The sequence below is a fragment of the Tubulanus polymorphus genome, chromosome 1 (assembly GCF_964204645.1).
Source record: "Tubulanus polymorphus chromosome 1, tnTubPoly1.2, whole genome shotgun sequence".
NCBI classification, from domain to species: Eukaryota; Metazoa; Nemertea; class Palaeonemertea; order Tubulaniformes; family Tubulanidae; genus Tubulanus; species Tubulanus polymorphus.
In genome coordinates, this window is record NC_134025.1 from 6,165,825 (window position 1) to 6,191,074 (window position 25,250).

General features: G+C 36.9%; 5 protein-coding genes across 5 annotated transcripts; 2 read left to right on the forward strand and 3 right to left on the reverse strand.

The window, feature by feature from the left end:
- Positions 1-537: 537 nt before the first annotated feature.
- LOC141914864 (neuronal acetylcholine receptor subunit alpha-3-like) lies at positions 538-3,820 on the forward strand. The gene is made up of 9 exons (XM_074806190.1): positions 538-620; positions 950-1,107; positions 1,195-1,239; positions 1,508-1,617; positions 1,908-2,094; positions 2,471-2,744; positions 2,892-2,978; positions 3,192-3,307; positions 3,408-3,820. Exons 1-9 carry the CDS (start codon positions 545-547, stop codon positions 3,642-3,644), a joined length of 1,290 nt encoding a protein of 429 aa, XP_074662291.1. The 5' UTR covers positions 538-544; the 3' UTR covers positions 3,645-3,820.
- A 479-nt stretch (positions 3,821-4,299) lies between these two features.
- LOC141915532 (glycine receptor subunit alpha-2-like) lies at positions 4,300-6,772 on the forward strand. The gene is made up of 7 exons (XM_074807097.1): positions 4,300-4,306; positions 4,524-4,591; positions 5,498-5,733; positions 5,821-5,903; positions 5,983-6,111; positions 6,204-6,550; positions 6,626-6,772. The coding sequence occupies exons 1-7, from the start codon at positions 4,300-4,302 to the stop codon at positions 6,770-6,772; spliced, it is 1,017 nt and encodes a 338-aa protein (XP_074663198.1).
- On the reverse strand, positions 6,736-9,805 carry LOC141915534 (neuronal acetylcholine receptor subunit non-alpha-2-like). The gene is made up of 4 exons (XM_074807100.1): positions 9,298-9,805; positions 7,879-8,951; positions 7,552-7,703; positions 6,736-7,155 (listed from the first exon to the last, which is right to left on the reverse strand). Exons 1-2 carry the CDS (start codon positions 9,803-9,805, stop codon positions 8,443-8,445), a joined length of 1,017 nt encoding a protein of 338 aa, XP_074663201.1. The 3' UTR covers positions 6,736-7,155; positions 7,552-7,703; positions 7,879-8,442.
- Positions 9,806-12,889: 3,084 nt separating this feature from the next.
- LOC141898156 (sodium- and chloride-dependent creatine transporter 1-like) lies at positions 12,890-17,554 on the reverse strand. The gene is made up of 14 exons (XM_074783997.1): positions 17,045-17,554; positions 16,347-16,478; positions 16,105-16,249; positions 15,908-16,021; positions 15,567-15,699; positions 15,153-15,287; positions 14,974-15,077; positions 14,771-14,895; positions 14,579-14,691; positions 14,297-14,434; positions 14,093-14,195; positions 13,844-13,944; positions 13,557-13,727; positions 12,890-13,144 (listed from the first exon to the last, which is right to left on the reverse strand). The coding sequence occupies exons 1-14, from the start codon at positions 17,229-17,231 to the stop codon at positions 13,028-13,030; spliced, it is 1,818 nt and encodes a 605-aa protein (XP_074640098.1). The 5' UTR covers positions 17,232-17,554; the 3' UTR covers positions 12,890-13,027.
- Positions 17,555-17,562: 8 nt separating this feature from the next.
- On the reverse strand, positions 17,563-22,324 carry LOC141898157 (sodium- and chloride-dependent creatine transporter 1-like). The gene is made up of 14 exons (XM_074783998.1): positions 22,044-22,324; positions 21,528-21,659; positions 21,296-21,440; positions 21,074-21,187; positions 20,774-20,906; positions 20,535-20,669; positions 20,357-20,460; positions 20,130-20,254; positions 19,940-20,052; positions 19,619-19,756; positions 19,424-19,526; positions 19,159-19,259; positions 18,881-19,051; positions 17,563-18,502 (listed from the first exon to the last, which is right to left on the reverse strand). The coding sequence occupies exons 1-14, from the start codon at positions 22,228-22,230 to the stop codon at positions 18,389-18,391; spliced, it is 1,815 nt and encodes a 604-aa protein (XP_074640099.1). The 5' UTR covers positions 22,231-22,324; the 3' UTR covers positions 17,563-18,388.
- Positions 22,325-25,250: the final 2,926 nt, after the last annotated feature.

The window sequence follows — 25,250 nt, forward strand, 5'->3', positions numbered from 1 at the left end:
AAGTAGACACAAATAAAAGGAGTATACTCCATTTGTAAGCCTTTTCTTCAAACATATAACTAATTTTCAATTTTCTGAAGGCAAGATGCGCATATTTTTTCTTTTTTGGTGTTTTTTTAAGGATTTCGACATTGTCTTCCTTTCTAATATAAAAAGGCATTGAAGCCCTTTACTAACTTTTTATTTTTGCACTAGTTATTGTATTAGTTATATGATTTTCCTTACATTTTATCCATCTTTCACAAAAGCGGACAGTTGCGCAGTTTTTTTGCGGAGGTTTCTTATCAGTGTGTCTGTGTTATTTCAGGCGCGTGCTTTTGAACCCAGATCGACCAAAAATAATGTAATTTGATTTCTTCCTCTCGTAGTCGTTCTATGTAGGCCAGTCTATACAGAAGCTGATCACGTTTTGGATAACTTTATCAACTTGATACTGGATGTTTAATTACATGTCAAGCACGAAACAATGCATATTGTTCTTATCAAAATGGGTCGGTGAATGTATATGAGGCCTAGACTTAGAAGGAAGCATTCGTCTTCCAAGATGGGGTGGTTTCATTTGCCAGTGGCCATATTTATTTTAGGTTCAATATTTTGTTTTACAGCCAGTTTTGCTGAAGGTAAGCGAATTTTTCGATCAAAAATGTAAATAGTTTTATCAGTCCATAATTCAATTTTTGCGGTTAACATAATTTTCAACTGACAAATTGCATGATCGTTCTCTGTATATAGACCCTTCCAGGAAAAGATGACTACATATTATAAAACCCGAACTAAACGTAACTAAAAGAATTTTTTAAACTATGCATGATGCCAACATGATAGAATGAATAGGAATATTTGTGGAGGCCACGATTTTTCCTGGAAAGGTCTTGGAAAAGTGTCATTTTTCATTACAGAAAAAATCATATGTTTTCCTTTATTGATATTTATTTGTTGCATTAATCAGACAAAAACAAAACAAATGAAAAAAACTACTATAACGACGAACATCGGCTAATAACGGATGTATTTAAGGATTATGAAAGTTCAATTCGACCAGCAAAATTTCAAAACCAATCGGTTGAAGTTCAGTTCTCGTTGGCTATGGTTAATCTAGTCAGAGTGGTGCGTAGATGACTTGAATTTTTTTTCGGTTAACATTGTTCGTTTCGAACGTAACTTCATCAATGTCTTACATTTTCTATCGCTTAGGACGAAGCACACAGTCAGTTATCCTTCCATACTTGGGTTCGAATGGTAAGTTACTTAAGACGTGACATCAGAATATCTTGAATTATTTTTCTGAGCTGATAGGAGAAAATTTTGCGGAAATGCATATTCTAAAGCTATAAATTTTCATTACACGTATTTGATTTTCATTTTTTCGTTTCCAAAGTATCAGCAAGATATAAAATCTTTAAGTTGATTAAAACAGAATGTCAAGGGATTCAAATGTAAACTCATATGAAATAGCACTAGATTAAACCGTGAGGTTACACTTCCAAATTCCACACTTTACCTCCAGACCTGGATCGACGAAAGACTGGAATTTCTACCGAGTAATTACAGTAATATCGAAACGATTCGAGTTCCTTCCGGTAAATTATGGAGACCGGATATACACCTCTACAACAGGTAAATATGGTATAGTTTTAATCATGGACTCTAAAACGAAAAAGTTTAAGAGTCCATGTTTTAATCGTATATCGTATATCTTTAATTATAAAATAAGTTCTTCCTTTGTTTCTCCTCACATACGAAATCTATATGACCGAGAGTATTGTTTTTTGTATGGTAAAAGTGTTTATTTGTTGTCGTTATCGAAAGCCGAACCAAGGAATTTCAAAAATCTTGTTTTTTTTAAAAGAATTGTTAATGTTTTGTGTATTCATTTGCATCTATGTATTCTGAATTTTTCGTTTCAGTGCATGGGGCTGGGGATCTGTAACGAGTAAAACGTCTTACAGTTCCCTGTTGCACTACAGCGGTAGAGTCTCATTTATCCCGTCCCAGTACATAGCTGCATACTGCGAAATGAATCTGAAGAGATTCCCATACGACAGCCACACCTGCATGCTGACATTCGGTTCTTGGTCATACGATGGTAACTTGGTAAGATCCCATTTAATGTCTAAAAATGAAATTCCGAGATAAAAGCCGCGATCACACGAGCGTTTTTGGGCCAGGCCAATCGTTCACACGGGGGACAAATGGGCCCGTGCGTGTTTTTCTCGGCCGTAAATGTCGGACCGAAATTGCATCCATAAGTAACTCACTTCGCTTTGTCAGATCATTGTTTAGTATGGAATGAGTGGTTTGCATGTGAACGCGCTCTCTCTAATTATGCATGGGCCAAATTTGACCAAATCGTCTCCGTGTGATCGCGGCTACAGCAATAATTATATTCGCATAGCCATGAGTTGTATCAACGACCGTCAGAAATCCGCACACTGGCATTCTCAGCAAAATTGTATCTTCATTCTTTTAGCTGGACTTAAAGTTACCCGGAGGTGTCAATAACATGGATTATTCCGACTATTCCGCTCATGACGAATGGAAAATAACTCACTCAAATGCTAAAAGAAATGTGAAGTACTATCCAAGTTCCAGCACGCCGTATCCAGACATCACCTTGAATATAACCTTGACCCGTGTCAGCGGACATTACGTCCATATTTTCGTAGCACCAGCGGCTGTTCTGTCGATCTTGATCCCGTTTGCTTTTCTCCTGTCGCCCGCTACAGGCGAGAAAACATATTTGTGTAAGTCGGCGGAATAAGGTTCTGCAACATATCAATCATCATTATTATCTTTATATGCCTTACGATAAATGCAGATATAACGACAGTTTGATAATACACTCATTCTTTATTTCAAATTACTAATTCCTCTGTTCATAAATTCCAAAGGTCTTGGTCTAATCATGGCATATACGTTGTTGGTGGTTCTCTTAGAAGATGCTTTTCCTTCTGCCCAAGGTAGTGCACCGTACTTGGGTAAGTTTGAGCTGTCGGGCTATACCTTAACGTCATGTACGTACTAACAGTTGAACTAATGAAATATATTTCATTATTTGGACAAAGTGCAGCTTCGAGATTTTACAATTTTCTATCCCACCTGATGATCAACTGAAATATTGCAAGGGTGTCATCCCTTAACAATTCCCAAACGATTTCCTTATTTCAGCTTTTAGCTATTTTCCATTACAGTTCAGTTTTACGCTTCTTGTTTCACAATGACAGCGTGTGTCCTCATCTTGTCTCAGATGCTCTCGTTTTTGTGGCGTGCTCGGATTTCGAAACCACCACCGGCTATCCTGGATACGGTCAGTGGCCATTATCGAATTTGATAATTCAAGAAACGATTCAGAATCAATCGAGATTTGACCCAACTCTATGTCTAATTAATCTATTTCAACTTTTCAGTTGATAATCGGGTGTCTGGGGCGACTTTTGTTCGTCGAACGGGAAACCTACGGAGGACTCGAAGAGCCGATCGTTCCCAGTGATGATGCAACGGATACGGCTAAAATACAACCATTTCAAAAACCGGCGGCCATGATGGACTGGAAACTAATCTCCACATGTCTCAGTCGCTTCGGTTTTATCGTCTTTCTCGCAGCAGTTATTGTTATGGATTGCGTGATGCTTAATTATGGATAGGCAAGCGGCACAAAATTCGAGCACCTACTTCGATTTCAATAAATCGTAATCAGAAAACATTTACATCATGTTTATCATCATTCTATGCAAATGTATATAACCTCTCATAAAAGTATCGTTACCCTAGTGTTGAGGATTTTGTACATATTTTACATTAAACATTCGCTGAAAGTTCTCTGGAATAAAATTGCTAATTCATTATCATCTAAAGCTGATGCCTCCTTTCTCTACTCATACACATATTATATCTCTCTATCTATATATATATTAACACATATGTTCTGATATGAATTAATATACATATACTGAGCGCTTTGCTTCCATAGCGACAGTTGAGACAATATTAATTGGTTGGTTCTGGTTTACATCACCCAAATAGGAGAGCGGATGCCTACATGGGGGCTGACCAGACACTAAAAACAATGTTGCAGCAGTTACACGGTTCATTGAAAATACCATGTAAAATGACCATATGAATAACACGTCTACGTAGCTGTTTGCTAAACCTACACTGGCTCCTCTGTGGTTTTATTCAACGCTGGATTAATGAAAGAAGGAGCTAACACAACGCAACAGTAGAGGATTCAATTTGATTTTAAAATGAAGTCTGTCCTCTTCGTGGTACTAGTTTTGGTCTTAGTATGTTTTGCCGACAATGACAGGTAATCTAAAACGACTCCCGGGTCCACGGTGTTGTGGATTTAATTGGTTAGTTCATTTGTTTCTATCACTTTCTTCTTATAGATGTTCTTTCTATGACAAACTACTGACGAATTATGATAAAAGTTTAACTCCCAATCGCGGTAGGGTGACGTTGCCCGTTTGATACGGTTTGGCTTAAACAACTTGAAAATTCTAAATTTTGCCTTTGATCTTCAGATGGACCGACAACAGTGCAGCTAGGAGTTTATATCAAAAGTCTATCCGCAATTAGTGAAAAAACTATGGTAAGCAATCTGAACTGAAAATCGATCACTAGATTTCGCGGCAGAGTTCGCAGATCGCTGATCCGTTGTCGAGCGTATTTTCACCTGGTTTGCGGTGGACGCGTACAAACTTATCATTTCTGTTTCAATGAAAAATCAGAATGAGATAAATCAATAGGAAAATCCGCCGCGAAATCCTCTGCTATGTTGTTTGTTGATTGAAAATCCCAACGCGCACGACGCAGGGAAACATAGCAGGAATATATGTTTAAAACGTTTCTTTTCGTTTCGTTTCGATGCTACCGAAAACACCAACTTTTCATTTCAACATGGCGTTAAAACCACCTTCTCGTTTTACTGCCACATTAAAACCAATTCTTAACGTGGCGTTTTTTGTATTATTCAAAAAGTGGAAATCGAGTGTTATATTCACCTTGTGGCCCAAATCAGCCACCATAAAAATGTCACTACCTTCTCGTACCATACCGGGCGGGGTGAATTGTGGTACGCGTAGAAATGTACATACTGTGAACATCTTTTGACACGGTTAAAAAGTATTTTAGAATCATTCTACATTATGATATTCGTTCATTCATGCTTGCCGCAGCTAATTTTGCCAGATGTGCGGTGGACTTAATTCAGCGTTAATGCGTAAACACAATGAACGTGTAGTATGAACTTTGCGCTGCACAATTTGTGTGCGCAATTTCGCTCGGCGGGAAATTCATAATTGCAGAAAAATCCTAAATTTGCTAAATCTAAGTTTTTTTTACCTAAGGGGGAAAACTTATATAGAAAAATAAAATCATCTTTGACTCAAAGCTTTGGAATACATCTTTTTAAAACTTGATCCTGAGTAGATATATTATATATATTATATATTTCTTATTTCTTATACTGAATGTTGAATATCTGATATACACGTAGGACTACTCTGTTGATATGTACTTGCGTCAGTATTGGACCGACGAAAGACTCAAATTCCAACCCGAAAGCAATCAAACGAAAAATAAAGTGATAAAGCTACAAGATGGTACTTGGGATAAGATCTGGGTTCCGGATTTATTTCTTCGAAATGAAAAAGTTGGTGATTTCCATATTGTGTCCACGCCGAACAGGTTGTTAAGAATCTACAGTTCTGGCAAAGTGTGGTACGCGATCAGGTAAATTTGAATATGCAAGTTTGACGATATTTAGGACGACCATAAAAATAATTAGATAATATACATATATATTCATGTCGCTTTCAGATTAACGGCAACACTCTCATGTCAGATGCGGTTAGACAGTTTTCCATTTGACAGTCAAACATGCCCTTTGATGATGGAATCATGTAAGTCTTCGACATTGCTACAGTATACGTATCTAACCTGCTGATTATATGCGACAATAATCTTTTCTTTTCACTTAAGTTGGATATAGCACCTCAGATATAAAATTCGAATGGTTAGATTCGCCCATCAGAATGGAACAACAAGAAATGCCTCCATTTAAACTCATAAAACATTCGCTCGTAGACTGCTCTGCAAATTATTCCACTGGTATATAATGAATACTCCTCGAATAATGCGCTGACATTTTTTGTTATACGAAATTAGAAGTAACGTATATTTTTCATTTCTTTTACTGAAAGGATCGTACCCTTGTCTACAATTAGACTTCCATCTACACCGAGTCGGTGGTTTCTACATGCTACAGTTCTTCATTCCGACTGCTTTGTTAGTAATGCTATCGTGGGTAGCTTTTTGGTTAAATGTCGATGCCGTGACACCGCGGATGTCAATAGGAATGATAATGGTACTGACGATAACCCGATGCAACGAACTGCTTCTACTACCAAAAGTGTCATACATCAAAGCAATAGACATTTGGCTACTGATATGCTTATTGTTTACTTGTGGGGCTTTACTTGAGTCAGCGATGGTGACGTGTATCTGTGACAATGATCATTTAAAAGCGAAGGTGAATCCGATACTTCAGGTAAAGATTCTTCTGTTTTTTAGAATATTGCCTAATATCATCATAATCGTATTGACCTTAACAATTATCTTTCAGTTTCATAAAATGGCTCGAACGCATCGGCATCTAATGTCAGAGAAAAGGAAAGCAGAACGAATCGATTATATAGCTCGAATACTTTTCCCGTTATGTTTTATCATCGTCAACATTATATACTGGACTGTGTACTTTGTCAAACGTTGACGAAAAAAGAAGTTTCTTCTTCAAGAGAAAAAAAATTGAGGAACAAACGCAACTGATAACACGAAGATCATAGTTGACATTTTTCAAATTTGCGTAGGTAAAAAATATTCAGTTTACATTTGCGAGATTTGAATTTCAAACATCCGGTCTTCTGAACCGTCGCCTTTGAAATCGACGACTACGTATTTTCCTCTGCTTCCCCATGACGTACTGACGCTAGAAAAGCCATATTTAGCATTTCCGCAGTAATTCATGACTCCAATCGGTTTTGTCAGATCAGTTAAATCGTTGTACGACCTCAATTCTAAGTAGTACTCTCTATGACATTTCCACATCAGCGGTAGTTTTACATTGTCCAACTTGACGATATTCCACACCAAGTTCTAGAATGGCAAAGTATTATGTTAACGCTAACGACACCTGCTATGTAACATTCAACAACTGTTCAAATATGTGGGGTACGATTAGTTTTTTCGAGCAGATAAGATTAGAATATTCCTGACAATATCTGGCGCAGCTATACGTATCTCAGAATATATAGATGCGGTGTTATGATTTATTTCAATGAATAATATTTCATTCGTGTCTTGACCCAATAATATATGCCTACATACGTCGCATGTCGTTGTAGAAAGATAGCCCGTTGATCGGACATTTTGATTAAATGTCATCATTTCCGGGAACGCAAATCGTATTCTAGCTTCCTAGGTTACGAATACAAAGCCCGCCACATACGAACGATTACGGGAACATAGATGTTTACGTTTACTTGTACTAACCTTGTCGGAGTTTGACTTAAATATAGATCTACATTCCATCGGATCAGAGCCGTCTGCTTTACGATTATACGCCAATGTTACAGGCTCGATACCAACAGTTATAGGGTCCCCCGAATTACGACCGGCCTGACATCCCGCTAACGCATTGCAAGCTTTAGTAAAAAAGACATATATAAGAAAATTTCACCAAAAAACACCTGGGTAATCATTACAGTTTCTATATACATTTAAAAAGGAAAGTTTTATGTGAATCAAAAATTAAAAGTTATTAGTTTTGGATGTCGAATGTAAGAATTATTCGTAGCAGAAATTGTAAAATGTTCATACCTCCAAAAAGAGCGACAAGAACTATGACAGAGAACATACTAGAAACGCCTGTTGGATTAAACTAAAACGTGCGAGTGCCTTAATACCCGTGAATATCTATTCATATCGGATATTGATATGTTTTATCAGTTCACATGACAGGCGAATAAATTATCCACAACGAACGTCTGCCCGCGTGTACAGGGTTGTTTGAAATTGGGTGCGGCTACAGGTGAATACTGTCAATGTATAATAAATAGACTCGAAAAGGAAACTACATTCCTACTTCTCGTAGAGTTTGCTGGCTCGTGGCAAAACAACATAAGGTTTTTAGCTTTTCATCGCACTAATTTGTATAAAAAGTTATATATACATTACAGTGAATATTAGTTATAGCAAAAATTCACAGTCTTTATGAATTTCTGGTTATAGCCCTACAAGGGATGTATTTCGTCTTTGACCTTTTTGAGTTTTAGCTGCTCTATAGATTGTGTTAGAAAAGAAAACACTGCAGTACGAGCGTGGAGACTTATTTCAATTCAATCCGCTAATGATGATCGGCAGTGAATCTTACTATCGGCTTCGTTATTTCGATCCATGAATCAACAGCGAGAATATAACAACGATAACAAGCGCCGTCAATAATAGATAAATCATCAAAAATAGACGATCTAAAAGTTTCGCCAGTAATCTCCAATCCCTTAGGTTTCCCTCTCTCCACGCGGCTTTGTCCGAGCCCGGTTTGATTTCACCCCAAATGTAATTTTCTATGCCGTGAAAGTCTGTTTCGTCGGTTTGTTTTGCGTCGGCTTCATGATCGACCGGATGATGATTTTCTGGTATCTTTTTTGGGCGCGTTTCGGCGCTGTGTGATATCGCATTACAATTGCTATAGTTTCGACAGGTTTGCCCTCGGGCAGTAGTATACGCGTTGATTAGACTATGTCCTCTCGTTACCGGTATAATGAATCGGTAGACGAGTTTTCTAAACCATTCCGGTACCGGTCGATGTTCGATATAGTATAGGTTTGTCAGCAATACGGAGAGAAGAACAGAAACGACAGCCATCATCATTAGACACGATATGTACGTAACTAGAATAGAAAAAGGTTTGAACATTCGTCAAAATAAAATGCTTACAAGCAGCCGTGGATCCAGAAGAATATTAGTAGCCCCACATTACCTTAAGCCCAACGCGCACGGCACAGGGAAACACTTGGAAACATGTTTCTTTCTCGTATTTCCGCGTTTCCCTGCGTCGTGTGCGTTGGACTTTAATAAACGGTTGTGCATTTGGTAAGTTTATTTGACCATGTGTCCATGATTTTACTAATACTAATTATTCAAAAGTACGAAGGACGAAGCACCTCCGTTCTTGCCACATGCCATATCCAGCTTCCTATTTTTCATCGCGTAAAAACATTTCAATGGATAGCTTACCTAATAATGGAGTTGAGTCGGATGAACGCGGCAATAATCCAATCATAGTCAATTGAAATACGGAGTAAGCAACTAGCAGGGTCATGCTAAGAGATATCTTCTCGCCTGCGTCCGGTGGTACGTAAAATGTCAGCAGTATCAGCATTGACATAGCGCTCACTGGAAGCAGGATATTGATGACAAAATATGTGGATTTTCTAATGATGCGGAGCTTGGCTTTGAAATGGGACCATTCGGAGAATGAGGATGTTGTTGTTTTTGATATATTGTACGTAGCCACGTAAGCCGATGACGCGTGTAATAGCCATTGGCTGTTAGTCTGCAATCGAGACGTATCAATCACATCATTGATGGCGTTAAACCTTAGAAGCGAATGCGGGTATGCCCAGCTTTCGAATTGGAATTCACATTCGTGCTCATCGAACGGGAAATACGTCATGTCGATATTACAACTGACCACAAATACACCACCAGGGTGCCACTCTACCCGACCTGTTGTGTCTATCATCAGCCGGTACTTGCGATCCTTCGAGTCAAAAAAGCTTTCTCCGTTAAGACTGTAAAAGTTAAATGTGCGCGTCAACTACAGTTTTAACTTTGAATTTCAAAATACAAATGGGGGCAATTGAGAGCAATTACGCCAGAATGCCTTAAAGCTGCATTATCCCATTGGCACCCCGCAAAAAAAGAAATTCCTTGGTTTAGCGAGACAAAACGGATCTCTTAGAAAAAACTACGCCTATCCTAGTTTTAACCATCCTTTCCGCGCGGTGGGGGTGTCAAAACATCTTCAGCGAGTCAAAACAGATTTTTAAGCAATTATGGCGTTTTACGTTGTATTAGCGATTCTAATTCATTTCTCAATACCTTACCCGTTCGAGTTGGCAATATCTGGAAGCCAGACGTGATCGGAAGAAATAAAAACATGAGTAACGTCGTCAACGTATTCTGAAGTGTTCCACGTTAAACTCGCATCAAACCAGTACTGCATGAAAATAACAATAACGATATATAATAATCTGAATCAATTCTTTTTTCATAAGTTGATTTTGAAATATTTTCATCCCCTTTATCTCGTATTTTTTTCAGCTGTCCCTTGTTTTATTATTTGATTACTCCAGTCAATAATTTTGTGTATACGTACCACATCCAAGTACGCAGAAACTGAAATCGTCTCCTTCAGATCGTTCTGTAAAACATTCATTGATTTACATTTTATTTCTATTAAACATTTATTTAACCTATGCTATAATACATCGATATACAACAGGTACAAACTGATGAATGAATCTCATATAACGTGAAGCGTTCAGCTCATACGTGTTTCTTATTTCTTCAAAAATGAAAAAAAAAATTATTTGAGCAATTATTATCGGAATACCTCGGAAGGACTTCAGAAGAAATAGAATAAAAAATGAGCGAAAATTGTGATGGGAGAAATGAAAAAAAAATTAACTTTTTACAAATCGTAAGATTGAAAATTAAGATGGACATAACCTTTACAAGTTACTAGATTAAAAATCAAGACGGACATGAAAAAAATAAAAAAACAAAAATGTTTTTTCTTATTGCAAAATTGTGATAAAAATACGAAGGGGGACTAAGAGGTTTGTGTCTAATTTCATCATTTTGCGAAATTCTGGGAGGCGGATCCGTGCTCCTAGTAATTAAAGAAAGACCTAATCGATGCATATACACATTTTCATTTTTCATCCATGTGTCTTTCGTGTTTCAATTTTTGCGAGAAAATTAGTTTATCTCTATGTTTTATGTAATATTCTTTTTCATCAATTTGAATTTGTCTAATCCGATGTATATATAACGAGTCCAGATGGATTCAGAGAGGTTGCTGGAATTATTTCATTACATCCAATCATTCATCCTTACATTAGGAAATATCACTTTATCCCAATTATATGTATATACGTTCTATTTGCTGCCCCCAAAATGATTACTAATCTATCATGATAATGACGAGTTTAGGAGTTGATACGATGTGCAGCAGTGTGATTTATGTATGTCTAACAATGTACTCGAATGTGCTGAACTAGTCACACTTTTTAATGTGCTCCGTTATTTCGCTGAATCGTCCATTATCATATTGCCGTAAATTAGGTTGATAATATTTGTGCGTTAATGAATATTGATACTTTCGCTTAGTTGCATCAGTAGCTTCACGCAAATTAACGGACAGTCAATTAGTGTTTGTGACTATGATGAGGCAACCGTGAAGGCTTGTCGTTAATATAAAGTGCCTCTTGCTTTTACTTCTAGTATCACAATGACCAGTAAATCATCGAGGTGACATCTAAATTGAAACTTTAGAGCCGCGTGCAAACAAATTGTACTTCAATCTGTAACAGCAGAAACCCTTCAGAGTGTCATAGCATATGAGAACCATTTTTGAAACGCCAATAATCTCGAAAACATCGTTGAAAAAATAGATTTTGTGGACGTAGTGATCGAATTGACGGTTCATAGCTATGAAAATACCTACCACTTCGACCAACTGAACGGGACTCAATGAAATATTTATTTGGATGAAATCGGTTGAGTTTATCAGCGGTCTTGCATCATTGTTTCTTGGTGTCGATAAAATATCATTTAAACACTTTTCTTCGCTTGATAGTACACCTTAAAAAGAGATGTTATTAGCCAAGAAGCTATTAGAAAAAACGTCCAATAATGCGATACATTTTTAAGTCGGCTTACGTGAATGCAGCGAACGGATGAATCCTATAAAGAGTAGAATAAAGATCCAAATCCTCGACATTTTGTCTAGTATTCCCCGATAAGTTCTATTTATCTATCCCTTCTTATCACATACACAGTGACAATCAACCGACAGGAAAGTCATTTTCCATTTGTAAATGTCTAAACCCCCTCGTGATCGAAGGGTACTGTGGACGTTGCGAGATTATCAATGCGGCGTGTTGTATTCCTCAAGAGAACTGTGTATCGCAATCAGCTGCGCTACTTACAAAGAAAAATGCACGCAACATTTTACATGGTGGAGTAATTTTCTCCAAATCAAATCATTGCTGGAAGGTTTTTAGTCGGGATGACTTAGCGATGCCAGTTTTAGAGCTCGCTCTTAACCCACAGGGGCGGTATGCATAAACAACGAGTAGAGGTTTTCTACACGTCTTAGTCGCTGATCGGTACTCATCATGTGTTCAGAGATTCCAAGGAAAAATATCATTGTAGGCTAAAAAAAATGATACCTTGTTTCTACTAATCGGACTGATCACTTTTGTACACTGCAATCAAATTTGCAATCAGTTCATTTATATATATGTTATGGTTAGCCTGATCATGATCTAAAAAAAGGTTATGTACAGGGTGTATAAGCGGCCGTTTAAAACTCAGCAGGAAGGAGAAACAAAGAGTCATTTTATTAGCCTTATTCTCGGAGTGTAATCTAAGCAAACAATTACGTGGATGATACTAATATTCGCCGAGTTACCGTACTGTAAAATACGGAAGCTTATTTGGGACTCGTAACTTAAACCTCCCGTAGACAATGAAGATAGTAGTTAGTGTAATAGATATAAAGTCATTTGATTAAGAAATGGATTTATGAGCACACCGGTTATTTATTGATTGATTATCTAATCTTACATGATATTTCTTTCTACAAGTATAAATGTATTTGTTATAATAGAAGTATGTAACATCCTGGTGAGTACAGGAAACTTTTGAGAAAATGAAGTAAAAGACTTCGATTATCCTATACAAATTGTCTAGTTTCTTCGCTTACACTCTGTTTTTCTCGTAGTGAACCATTCTTGTTATATGGGCGCAATTGATGTGACTGTAACTGGGGCTTCATTAAATATCTCACTCGCTGAAAATAAATTTTCGAATTTATTCATATAACCTATTGAAGAACATGATAGAAGAACCAATGACACCACTCATTGCTTTAGTGATATTCGCCTTTTTAATGAACTGAAGCAATTTGATGATCATACAATGGAAATGTCAGAAAGTAGCCATGATTGGAAACATCAAAAATTGCAAACGGCCTAAATTTATATAGAATGATAAATCTTAGTGGAAAATGTCCTCCAAACAAATATTTTGAAATTCTGTATTACAACTTACTGCAGACTGTAGTTGTAGGGAAGCACTGAGAACGTGTTCTCAAATTTCATGAACAATAATAAGAATTTGAGAAAATCGAGCGTAACGTAAAATTTCCTGTTTTTAGTTACGCTATGTAAATTGGTTTTCATTCATTATTGCGTACGCCATACCTCTTTCAGGGTTCCAGGAGTCCTAATAATCTTTACTAGCATTATTATTGGTATTTGTACCATGGATAGTAAACCCAGGCAAACTCCCAAAACCTGAGCCCAGGTTGGATACAAATACACTCCATTGTAACTGAGTAATTGAAATTCCACAGCACTGAATATGAATATTGCCTAAAAAAGAAAGATAATGGATATCGTGATTCACAATGTTCAAAAGATATTCTCATTGTTGTTGTAATTTCTAGTATAGCTTGCGTGTTCAGCGTTAATATTTCTTATACACCGACCGTAGCTATAATCGGTGCAAGTCCCATCCAACAAATCATAAACCATGGATTTATTCGGTAGCCAATCATCGCTTGAATATCGTCATAAAATCTTCTACCACCTGCCATAATAGAAATAATAATACTAAGATGTAAAATCAGTCAACTGTCTTCAAAGAGTAGTTCTCCCGGTAAAATAATTTTACCGAATATTTCACTGCAAAATGAATACCGATTTGTTTCACTGTACAGAAGTAGACTTGACCTTACCATAAAACCAACCGATTGTTACGCATTCCCAGATACACACCCAAAGCATGCAGAAACCGCTGGCCGAATAGTAATCAAACATTTGGAATATATACATTCCTCCCTGAAACAGAAAAAGCAATTTTCATTTTCTTTAAAAGAAAACTTGTGGAAGTGGATTTCATAAGGTAAGAATCAATGACCAAACAGAAGTTAATAGCTTACGTTTGTCATCATGCACAGACTGAACAAGAACGTGATAAAACAATATATAGCGATACCGAATTCTCGGGTTGGACTTTTACTGAAAAAGCGAGGAAAGAAATCGCCTAATACTGTCACAACAGCCTCGCACTGAACAAACTGAAAACGAAAGAGACTCATTTTAAACAAGTTCCGAAAGGTAGGAAAGCTATCGTCATATTCTCCCTACATATGTAACGAGTGTTGATAATGCTTTTCGAAAAAGAGATTGCTATTGATTTGTTGAATTAGATCTATTCATACCTGGCTGTCAATACCGAGAACGAGAATCATCAGGAAGAACAACACTGCCCATAACTGCGGGAAAGGCATTTCAGCAACAGCACGTGGGTAGGCGATGAATACTAAACCCGGACCTACATTACGATATATGATGCACATTTGTTAAAGTTGTAAATTTTGAGGATTAATCTGTTATTGAAAAAAGTTGCTTACCTTTTTCAGCGACTTCAGATATCGGTATACCGGCGTTTTTGGCCATGAATCCGAGAATTGTAAAAATAGCAAATCCCGAATATAAGCTGGTTCCGCTGTTGATGACTGCGATCATTGCGCATTGCCTGCAATAAAATCCTACTATCATACGGAACCTACTAAACTCATTTCAATAGAAACAAATTATTGTCTATGAAGCATACCTGTAACAATTGTTGTTGTACTTGTTATGGCTACCTAATGATATCAAAGCTCCTAAACCGATAGCATAGCTAAAGAATATCTGCGTTCCGGCATCAATCCAAACCTGTGAATGACATCAGTTAAAAGATATTGAACTCCAGTTTTGCCGACGAGTCCCGAATGAACGATGTTCACAAACCTGTGGAATCAGAAGCGAGCTGAAATCCGGTTTTAGATAGAATATGATTCCATCTAAAGCTCCGTCCAGCGTCACTCCTCGTATGAGAAGAGCCGTTAAAACCACGTATGGGAATAGTGATGTGAAATAGACCACCTAGCAAATAGAAAACATTAGTATGAAATGTATAATTAAAGTGAATACTGAGGTGTCTTGCTGAGTTATAATGTGATAAGTGAAAAAAACTAACGGAAGTGGGCCCCGGGACATGTTTGTAAAATATTTTCGAGGATATCCCGAGTTACACAAGATCCATTTTAACTGAGAAGACTAGTACATTCCGAGTTAGCTACTTAAAACCTCGAAAATTTTCTAAACATGGGAAATTGAAAAAATGTCACTGATTATATTATGAAATAGACATGATAACTGTACCTTTCCCGTCCATTTCACACCACGAAATATACAAAGGTAGACCAGTATCCAAACGAATATCAAACACAACACCATCTGCCATATTAGAGTACCGGGTTCATCTATACCTCCTGATATCTGTAAAAATCTCTTTCTGGAAAGTGCGATGTATGTACAAAATGTATAAATAATCATGTAAATAATTATGCAAATAATTACATTGACTGCGTATCAGATGCGTTGATCCAGTGCCACAGTTCGAACTTGTGATTTGAAATAATTGAATTAACTTAAAGAACCTGACGATAAGGAGCCGGGTCCTGGTATAAGATTAGACGAATAAATCTCAATCCAACACTTACTCCCAAAATTCTACTACAGGGTCAACCCCAGTGATATTTTTCTGTAGTTCACATGTACTATTTACAGATCCATCTGTCATACTGCAATTCAACGCCACAATACGATGACTACATCTAGAAATAAAAGTATTTGTTTCTTACTGGCAGTAAAAACGGATGTTTCATAATTTTCGAAATGGTGGGTTTATGTCACTTACGCATCCGTGTTCCAGTAATTATCGCAATTTGACCAGGGTAACACTGAGTTAAACGCGAAAACACAGTAATACACTGACCACGTCAGAATCACTATGTAGTATACGTTCATAAAACAGACAATCACCACATTCGAAGCTCCGATACCTGGATGAAAATTGAGAAAAGATTCATAGCTTCGCTTATTAGAGTTCGATCATAATACTTTTCTTATGGTTTTCGAAGTGGAGGACAAACAACGCACCTTGCATTAAAGGGCATATGCGCCATGCCTTCCATCCGCCTAAACTCATAAACTGCCCGACTGCCACTTCCATAAAAAATATCGGTACTCCGCAGCAAACCAAACATAAAATATACGGGATAAGGAAAGCACCTGAAAAACAACCGCCATTATTTTTCCTAATTATCTTTTGTCGATTGTATAATACTTCCAATCTAGGGCACAATAAGTACATCGGAAAGCAAATATGTCAAGCGAACTGTCAACTCGAGAATTCGATCTAATCAAACTGATCCGGTTAAAAAGTACCAGGTCAATATTGCAATTTGAGATCCTAACGAATTATGGTTATAGTATTATATGAAGAGAATAGAGCCGAACGCAAAAAAAACAGCTTTACATTTTATCTTATCATTTACCTATCATTATCATTTTGTCTTTCATCATCATATGAAAATCAAATTTTTTTATTTTAGATTAAGTATTTATTTTTGTTGTAAATAGACAAAGTATTAAAACTAAAAATTCAATTTCTAAATCACAAATGCTTATCACAATTTTTACCATGGAGATAATCGAGACCATTTACACATTTTTCAGGCCAATCATTTTGATGACGTTTCGACTTCATTTCAAGTTATCAAGTAGCTTAGGATTAGGTCTAGTTTTAGCCAAAAATATTATATATTTGTCATAGTTGCCAAAGATTTCATACTAACCACCGCCATTTTTGTAACAGAGATATGGAAAACGCCAAACATTTCCAAGACCTACAGAGAAACCGACGCAAGTCAAAATAAACTCGAATTGATTCGCCCAAACTTCTCTGGGTGGTTCAGATTCTTCCTGTTTTTTCTCCGTTTCATCTAACTCCATTACTCCAGGGGAATACATTTTTCGTCCCATTGCCTTGAAAATAAGCGAAGCGCCAACGGGATGCGCAACTCTATCGAACAAAATGATCTACCAGTAATTAATACTTGGTGATCTGACGACCATCACTGCTCGATGGTAATGTCTAATAGTACGATTATAAACTGACTTACATCTTATCTCTTTATGTCTTCGAGGGCCGTTAATTGTATATGCATGTGTAAATAACCTAGAAAATGAGATAACCACGTCTGGAGTCGTATGGGACCATTCAGTTTATAACCAATATGTAAAAAGACTGATGACTGAGAAATTTAATACCAGGCGCACCGATTCGAATAATAAAACGAGAAGAAAAGAGCAGTGGTTTAGAAATAATGTTTAATGTTTAAACCATCTAAAATATTTAACAATTGAAATGGGTTATGGTGACACATCGTCATTGCTGCCCAGCAGAAGATAAGCGAGGTTAGTCGTAATACACCGGTCAATATTCGTCTTATTGAAGATAAAATTACAACGCATTAAAACGACCCGTCGAAAGAACCGAATTATCGTGGGAGAACACTGTCCTACCTACACACAAAGACACAATTTGCAATCTCGATACCAAAATGAGAAAAGTAACGATAGGATTTATTAATCTAACAATATTCACTACTTCAGTTATCAGTAACTTCATGCAGCATATTGCACGAAAATGATGGCGTGAGAGCAGTATTCAAGCACCCACGGGGACGGTGTACATATAAGATAGGGAAAGCTTTTTCACATTTTTGATTGCTGATTGATAATCAACGGATTTTCAGGTATTTTAGGGAAATCATATTTTAGATCGTCGGAGTATCTTTAGAGCAAGCGATATGTAGATACCTTAAGTAAAATAAATGTATGCTGGTACCAAAAGCCGTGATATTCGATGATCTCAAATCGATAAACAGAAAATAGGGAAGCTAATTTTGAGACTCGTTTAAAACTCGCCAAAAACACATATTAAGGAGAGAAAAGTAACAATCATATATGTTGATTGATTATCAAAAAGTTCGTTCCATAAATATAACCAAGTTATTCATATCAAAGGATGAATGAAGCATACTAGCCTAGTGCGTACAAAAGCAGATACATAGATATTGAAAAAAATCTAGTCACACCGGAGACTTTCGAAAAGCGAAGTAAAAAACTTCGTTATCTTAGAATATTTTAGTTTCTTCGCCAACATTCTTCGTTATTCGCAGTGGTTCATTCGTGTCTTGCGGGCGCAATTGATGTGACTGTAACTGGGGCTTCATTAAATATCTCACTCGCTGAAAATAAGATAACGTACTTATTCATATACCCTATTAAAGAACATTGATAGATGACACCACTCATCGCCATGGTGACACTTGCATGATAACATCATGGGAATATGAGAAAGTAGCCATGGTTGAAAACATCCAAAATTGCAAATAGCCTAAATTCACAAAAAATGTTGAACATCGGGGGAAAATATGTTCCCAACAAACATTTTGAAAAATCTGTATTACAACTGTAAACTGACGTAGGAAAGCATTGAAAACAGTTTTCAAATTTCAAAAACAATAAGTAATTTGAGAACAATCGAACATAACGATTTATTTTCCGGTTTTTTTTTTCATTACGCCAGACAAATCCGTTTCCATTTATAATTGCGTCAATCATACCTCTTTCATGGTTCCAGGAGTCCTAATGATCTTTACTAGCATTACAATTGGTATTTGTACCATGGATAGTAAACCAAGGCAAACTCCCAAAATCTGAGCCCAGGTTGGATAGAAATACACTCCATTGTAACTGAGTAATTGAAACTTCACAGCACTAAATATGAATATTGCCTAAAAAGAAAGATAATGGATAAGGGGATTCACGATATTCTAAAAAGATACACGTATTTCTATTGGAGTTCTCTCGCAGTCAATGGTAATATTTCTTATATACCGACCGTAGCTATGATCGGCACAAGTCCCATCCAACAAATCATAAACCATGGGTTTATTCGGTAGCCAATCATCGCTTGAATATTGTCATAAAATCTTCTACCACCTGCAATAATAGAAATAATAGTACCGAAACAGGTTAAATCAATCAATTATGGTTATAGTTCTCTGGGATAGCTACGGCAATTCTATCATGATGTTTTTATGATGTAACCTCTGCGAAATAAGTACCGATATTTCTTATTGTACAGGAGCACATTGAATACTTACCGTAAAACCAACCGATAGTTACGCACTCCCAGAAACACACCCAAAGCAAGCAGAAACCACTGGCCGAATAATAATCAAACATTTGGAATATATACATTCCCCCCTGAAACAGAAAAAGCAATTTTCATTTTCTTAAAAAAAAAACTTTTGGAAGTGGATTTCATAAAGTTAGAATCAATGAACAAAAAAGCTTACGTTTGTCATCATGCACAGACTGAACAAGAACGTGATAAAACAATATATAGCGATACCGAATTCTCGGGTTGGACTTTTACTGAAAAAGCGAGGAAAGAAATCGCCTAATACTGTCACAACAGCCTCGCACTGAACAAACTGAAATTCAAAACGACTCCCTTTAAACAGGTTCTGAGAAAAGAATCGTCTTAACAAACAAAAACCAATGCATTTAATTAGATTTACTTATACCTGGCTGTCAATACCGAGAACGAGATGATCATTTATGTTTCATGAAAAAAAATGATTGGTATTGATTTGAATTAGATATGATTTATATACCTGGCTGTCAATACCGAGAACGAGAATCATCAGGAAGAACAGCACTGCCCATAACTGCGGTAAAGGCATTTCAGCAACAGCACGAGGATATGCGATGAACGCTAAACCCGGACCTAAAACGATAAAAACAGAAAATGTGCCTTTCCGTTGATGAAGTTAAAGAATCAATAATTGGAAAAAGGTAATTAACCTTTTTCAGCGACTTCAGATATCGGTATACCGGCGTCTTTAGCCATGAATCCGAGAATTGTAAAAATAGCAAATCCAGAATATAAGCTGGTCCCGCTGTTGATGACTGCGATCAGTGCGCATTGCCTGCGAAGAAATCATATCGCAGAATACAATGTTGTACTACTAATCATAAAGAACAATATTAACTAATTTCAATATAAAAAAATAATTGTCTACGAAACATACTTGTAACAGTTGTTGTTGTACTTGTTATGGCTACCTAATGATATCAAGGCTCCGATACCGATAGCATAACTGAAAAATATCTGCGTACCAGCATCAATCCAAACCTGAAAATGACATCAGTTAAAAGATATTGAACTCCAACTTTCCGACAATTCCCGAATGAGCGATGTTCACAAACCTGTGGAATCAGAAGCGAGCTGAAATCCGGTTTTAGATAGAATATGATTCCATCTAAAGCTCCGTCCAGCGTCGCTCCTCGTATGAGAAGAGCCGTTAAAACCACGTACGGGAAAAGTGCTGTGAAATAGACCACCTAGCAAATAGAAAAAAGTCACTACGAAACGCAGAAGAAACTAGAGGCGTATTGTTGATATATATGACCAATACACAAACAACTGACATTAAATGGTGCTGTACCTTCCCCGTCCATTTCACACCGCGAAATATACAAAGGTAGACCAATATCCAAACGAATATTAAACACAACACCATCTGCCATATTAGAGTACCGGGTTCATCTATACCTCCTGATATCTGTAAAAATCTCCTCCTGAAAAATTATGTACATGCAAACACATCGAGAATCGACAAATAATCAGACCTTGTTATCTAGAAACCCATAAATGCGGTTACAGTTAATTTCATGTGAATAATTACATACGTATATAATAGTGAGTATGATGAATTTCGGAGGATATGTCTCAATCCAACACTTACTCCCAGAATTCCACCACAGGGTCAACCCCTGTGATATTTTTCTGTAGTTCACATGTACCATTAACGGATCCATCTGTCATACTGCAATTCAACGCCGCAATACGGTGACTGCATCTAGAAATTAAGGTTTATGTTTTTCGTTGGAAATTAAACGGAGGTTCTATTCGTTTCTGGTCTTTTTTAATTTTCGATAAAGTCTTTTTATGGGTTTGTATCACTTACGCATCCGTGTTCCAGTAATTATCGCAATTTGACCAGGGTAACACTGTGTTAAACGCGAAAATACAGTAATACACTGACCAGGTCAGAATCACTATGTAGTATACGTTTGTCAAACAGACAATCACCAGATTCGAGCCTCCGATACCTACATGAAAATTGCGCGCACAGATTTATAGCTTTGCTTTGATACTTTTTTACTAATAGGATTCCAAGTTGTGGACTAAAAGCGCACCTTGCATTAAAGGGCATATACGCCATGCCTTCCATCCGCCTAAACTCATAAACTGCCCGACTGCCACTTCCATAAAAAATATCGGTACTCCGCAGCAAACCAAACATAAAACATACGGGATAAGGAAAGCACCTGAAAAATTACCATCATTATTTTTCCTAATTATCGATTGTATAATTCTATAAATCTCAATTAGTGCACAATAGGTACGTCGGATAGCAAATATGATTCATTTAGCGATCCATCAACTGTATTATTTGATTTATAAACACCTATAGGTGAATATTGTCAAATTTCAATATATTTTCGTAATAGAGTTTTTCCTGAGTGGAATAGTGCCCACTTTTCAGACGAGTTAATTTGATGACGTTTCGACTTCATTTTCAAATAAAAAAGTGTCTTACTATTGGATAATTAAGCCAATGTAGATTGGAATAAAGTGCACTTTATATAACTGCGAACACTTATCTTAAGAATTTTTTTCATGTATATTGTTGTCTAAGATTTCATACTTACCACCTCCATTTTTGTAACAGAGATATGGAAAACGCCAAACATTTCCAAGACCTACAGAGAAACCGACGCAAGTCAGAATGAACTCGATTTGATTCGACCAAACTTCTCTGGATGGATCAGATTCCTCTTGTTTTTTCTCCGTTTCATCTAACTCCATTACTCCAGGCGAATACATCTTTCGTCCCATTGTCTTCAAATGAGCAAAGCGGTAAACACCTTCGACAGTACAAAATGTTTGGCCAGAAACTAAACGCTTGGTTATTCTACGGCCTCCATAGTTATGTTTTTTAGTATGACTGATCTTATCCGATGTCTTCGAGGGCCCGCGTAATGCATGCGTACGTAACCTAGAAAATTTAGATAACATATGTTGGACTGATTACTATAATATCCCTGAACTGGGCTACTGATTCACGCACTAGGTCAATTTTTATTAAGTAATCGACGACTCCAATTTTTGATATTTAGAAACATACGGAAATATGTAGTAACTGTGGTTAAGATTCCACTAGAAACAGGATCGAGAACAGCTGAGAAGAATTCCGTGTGTACAGTATGAGAAACTTTATTAGAGTGCCAAGTGGCGGGAAAGGGGGCTGCATGCAGAGTTACATATAGGTCATATTGATTGACAGTTCAGTAGTACCAATAACATCAAGTTGTTTCCGACAGTAACTGAGATATAGAAACGTCAAACATTTCAAAGTTCTACAGTGAAGCCAACGTGAACTTGATATGTTAAGAAGAAACTGATGACTGAGAAACCTAAAACAGGCGCACCGATTCCAATAATAGAACTAGAAGAGCAGAGTGCCGAGGAGTATGGATGCTAGTTGATCTTAAAATAGGGATTGTCCCCATTATTTATTTATTTGGCTGGTAAATTGTGTTTGATTTTTCGATTGAGTGTCCCTTACAGACCCACCACACCTGCCGGGAGCGAAACAGGGGGTTTGATTTTGAAATCGGAAATCGAAGTACAGATATAGATGTGTGATCGGCGGTCGAGTTAACAGAATATTTTTAAATCGAAGTACATAATTGGAAATTCGGTTCCGGTTCATCCAAACAATCTTCCATTCAGTCTGAACCGGCAAGCGACTGATTGGGATGAATTTTTCAGGCTGCCTAATTTAATACATTGGGATTCTGGAAATAGCTATATTACAAGGTTGAAGATCATTTTGTCCATTTTTATATTTTTTTGGTCGTTTTCTACGTGTAAATAGTCCGATAGTTTATTGTGGTTTTTTTCCTCGGGTAGATGTTGATGTAAAAGTCCTCTAAGTTGATGATCCCGCGTGTTGACTAGATAGGAAGAAAGCACATTTCGAAACGCAAATTTTCCAGATGAGAGTATGGCCCTGGGGTATCCGAAGTGTAGTTGTATGACATCGACGGTGCAGCTCCGATGAGGATGGGTTCTCCGTCAAGGGGTGCGCAGTTGGTACTCCACATCTGGTGCTGAATTTGCCTAAAAGTAAAATTTTTACACTGGGAGCAGTTTTGTGTTTCTAATATACAGTGCATAGTTAGGTCCGTGAATGTATCGCAATCAAACTGACAGTGCTATGCGCATTGATAGACCGTCAGTAAGAAAGCGGCACAAACACGAGAATATTTAATACATGTTTTTACACTTACATATATACAATGTTGATCGGGTTTATTTAGATTGTCATGATTATGTTTTTGGTAGTTTTTAATGAGACAGATGTCAGGAGGCAACTTTCCAGTCACCATTGCGCGTAGATAGACTGAGCTTGCTATCCTAAGGCCAAAAACGGAGGCAGCGTTCCAGCTATCGTGGCAATGAGACTGAGTTTACAGTCAAAACACCAGAAACAGTAAACAAACTAATGCGTATGTGATGATATAGATCAAAAGAGGTCAGACAGTTATATGCGTATTGATAGACCGTCATCCCTGTTCGATCTAAATCAGAACATACCTCAAGTGTCAAAGTCGGGATATGTAGGTGTAAGTAATAAAAATATGGCGTTGGGTTTAATTAATAGACTACGCTAATGGTGTCGATTGTGATTCTGTTTACTACGTTCAGTCCGCTTGTGTCCAGGTGTATAAGTACATTGTTAAGAGTCCAAATATGAAGGTTTTGTTGAAGCATGATTTCTTGGTTTAAGCGATCAATTAGCGAGTTTTTGAAATAAATTATAGTGTTGATGCGGCCAGAGCCTTGTTCTAGATTGTAGTGATTTTTTTACAAAATGGATTGTGCGAGAAACAAAAGGTAGTTCGCGAGTGTGCGTTTGAAGAAATCTCTCTAGGTGTGTCTAGTATGCGTTGAATGATTGGTTGTATAGATGAATATAATTGCTGTGCTTCTGTGCATGAGTATACTACATGGTCATTCGTTGCCGCGCGTCCACAAATTTTACAATTTGGATCAGATTTTATTTTCCAAAGTACTAGTTTTGAAGCTGTTGCAAGAGTATTATGCAGTAATTTCCAATGAATACCACTAAATCGTCTATCAATATGTTTATTATAAACTTCATTCCAAATTTTTGTTTGCCCTATCGGTGTGATTTGATGGAGATTTTTTAATAATAGAATTCCATAAATTTGAGATGATAAAAGTTTTCCTATAGTACACACTATATTACCAAATTGTACATAGATTTTTGGTAATTCATCAGGATCTAAATTTTGATCAGATAGAATTAATTTCCAATGTTGCGGTATCGCATTGTATATACATGTGTGTTTAAATTTATTTGTTAATGGAATTCCGTTAAATGCTTTGTAGTTACCACGATTATCGAATAGATGTCGTAGATTGATTATACCGTGATGTATGTATTCTGTGAAATTGGTTTTCTTGTTGAGCTTAATTTTTGGGTTGCCAAAAATAGGTTTTTGCAGAATTTCGGTAATGGTCTCAGTTGTAACTAGATGTTGCTGAAAAACTGTCCATGATTTTAATAAATGCCTGTAGTCGTCATTTGTAATGACTTTTTGGGGTATTTCATTGTGAATGATGTTTGAAATATTCCAGCCTGGGCCTAGATATTTTTGCAGATTGTAGTTGATAAGTGGTTTCCAGTGTGTTGGTTTTAGAGCGTGGTTTATAATCGTCTTAATTGCCTGTGTTTGTTGTCTTTATTTAATGTTGTGTAAGTCGAGACCTCCGTGTTCGATTTTTTTATGTATTATGTCTTTACTGACAAGGCGTTTTCCATTGTC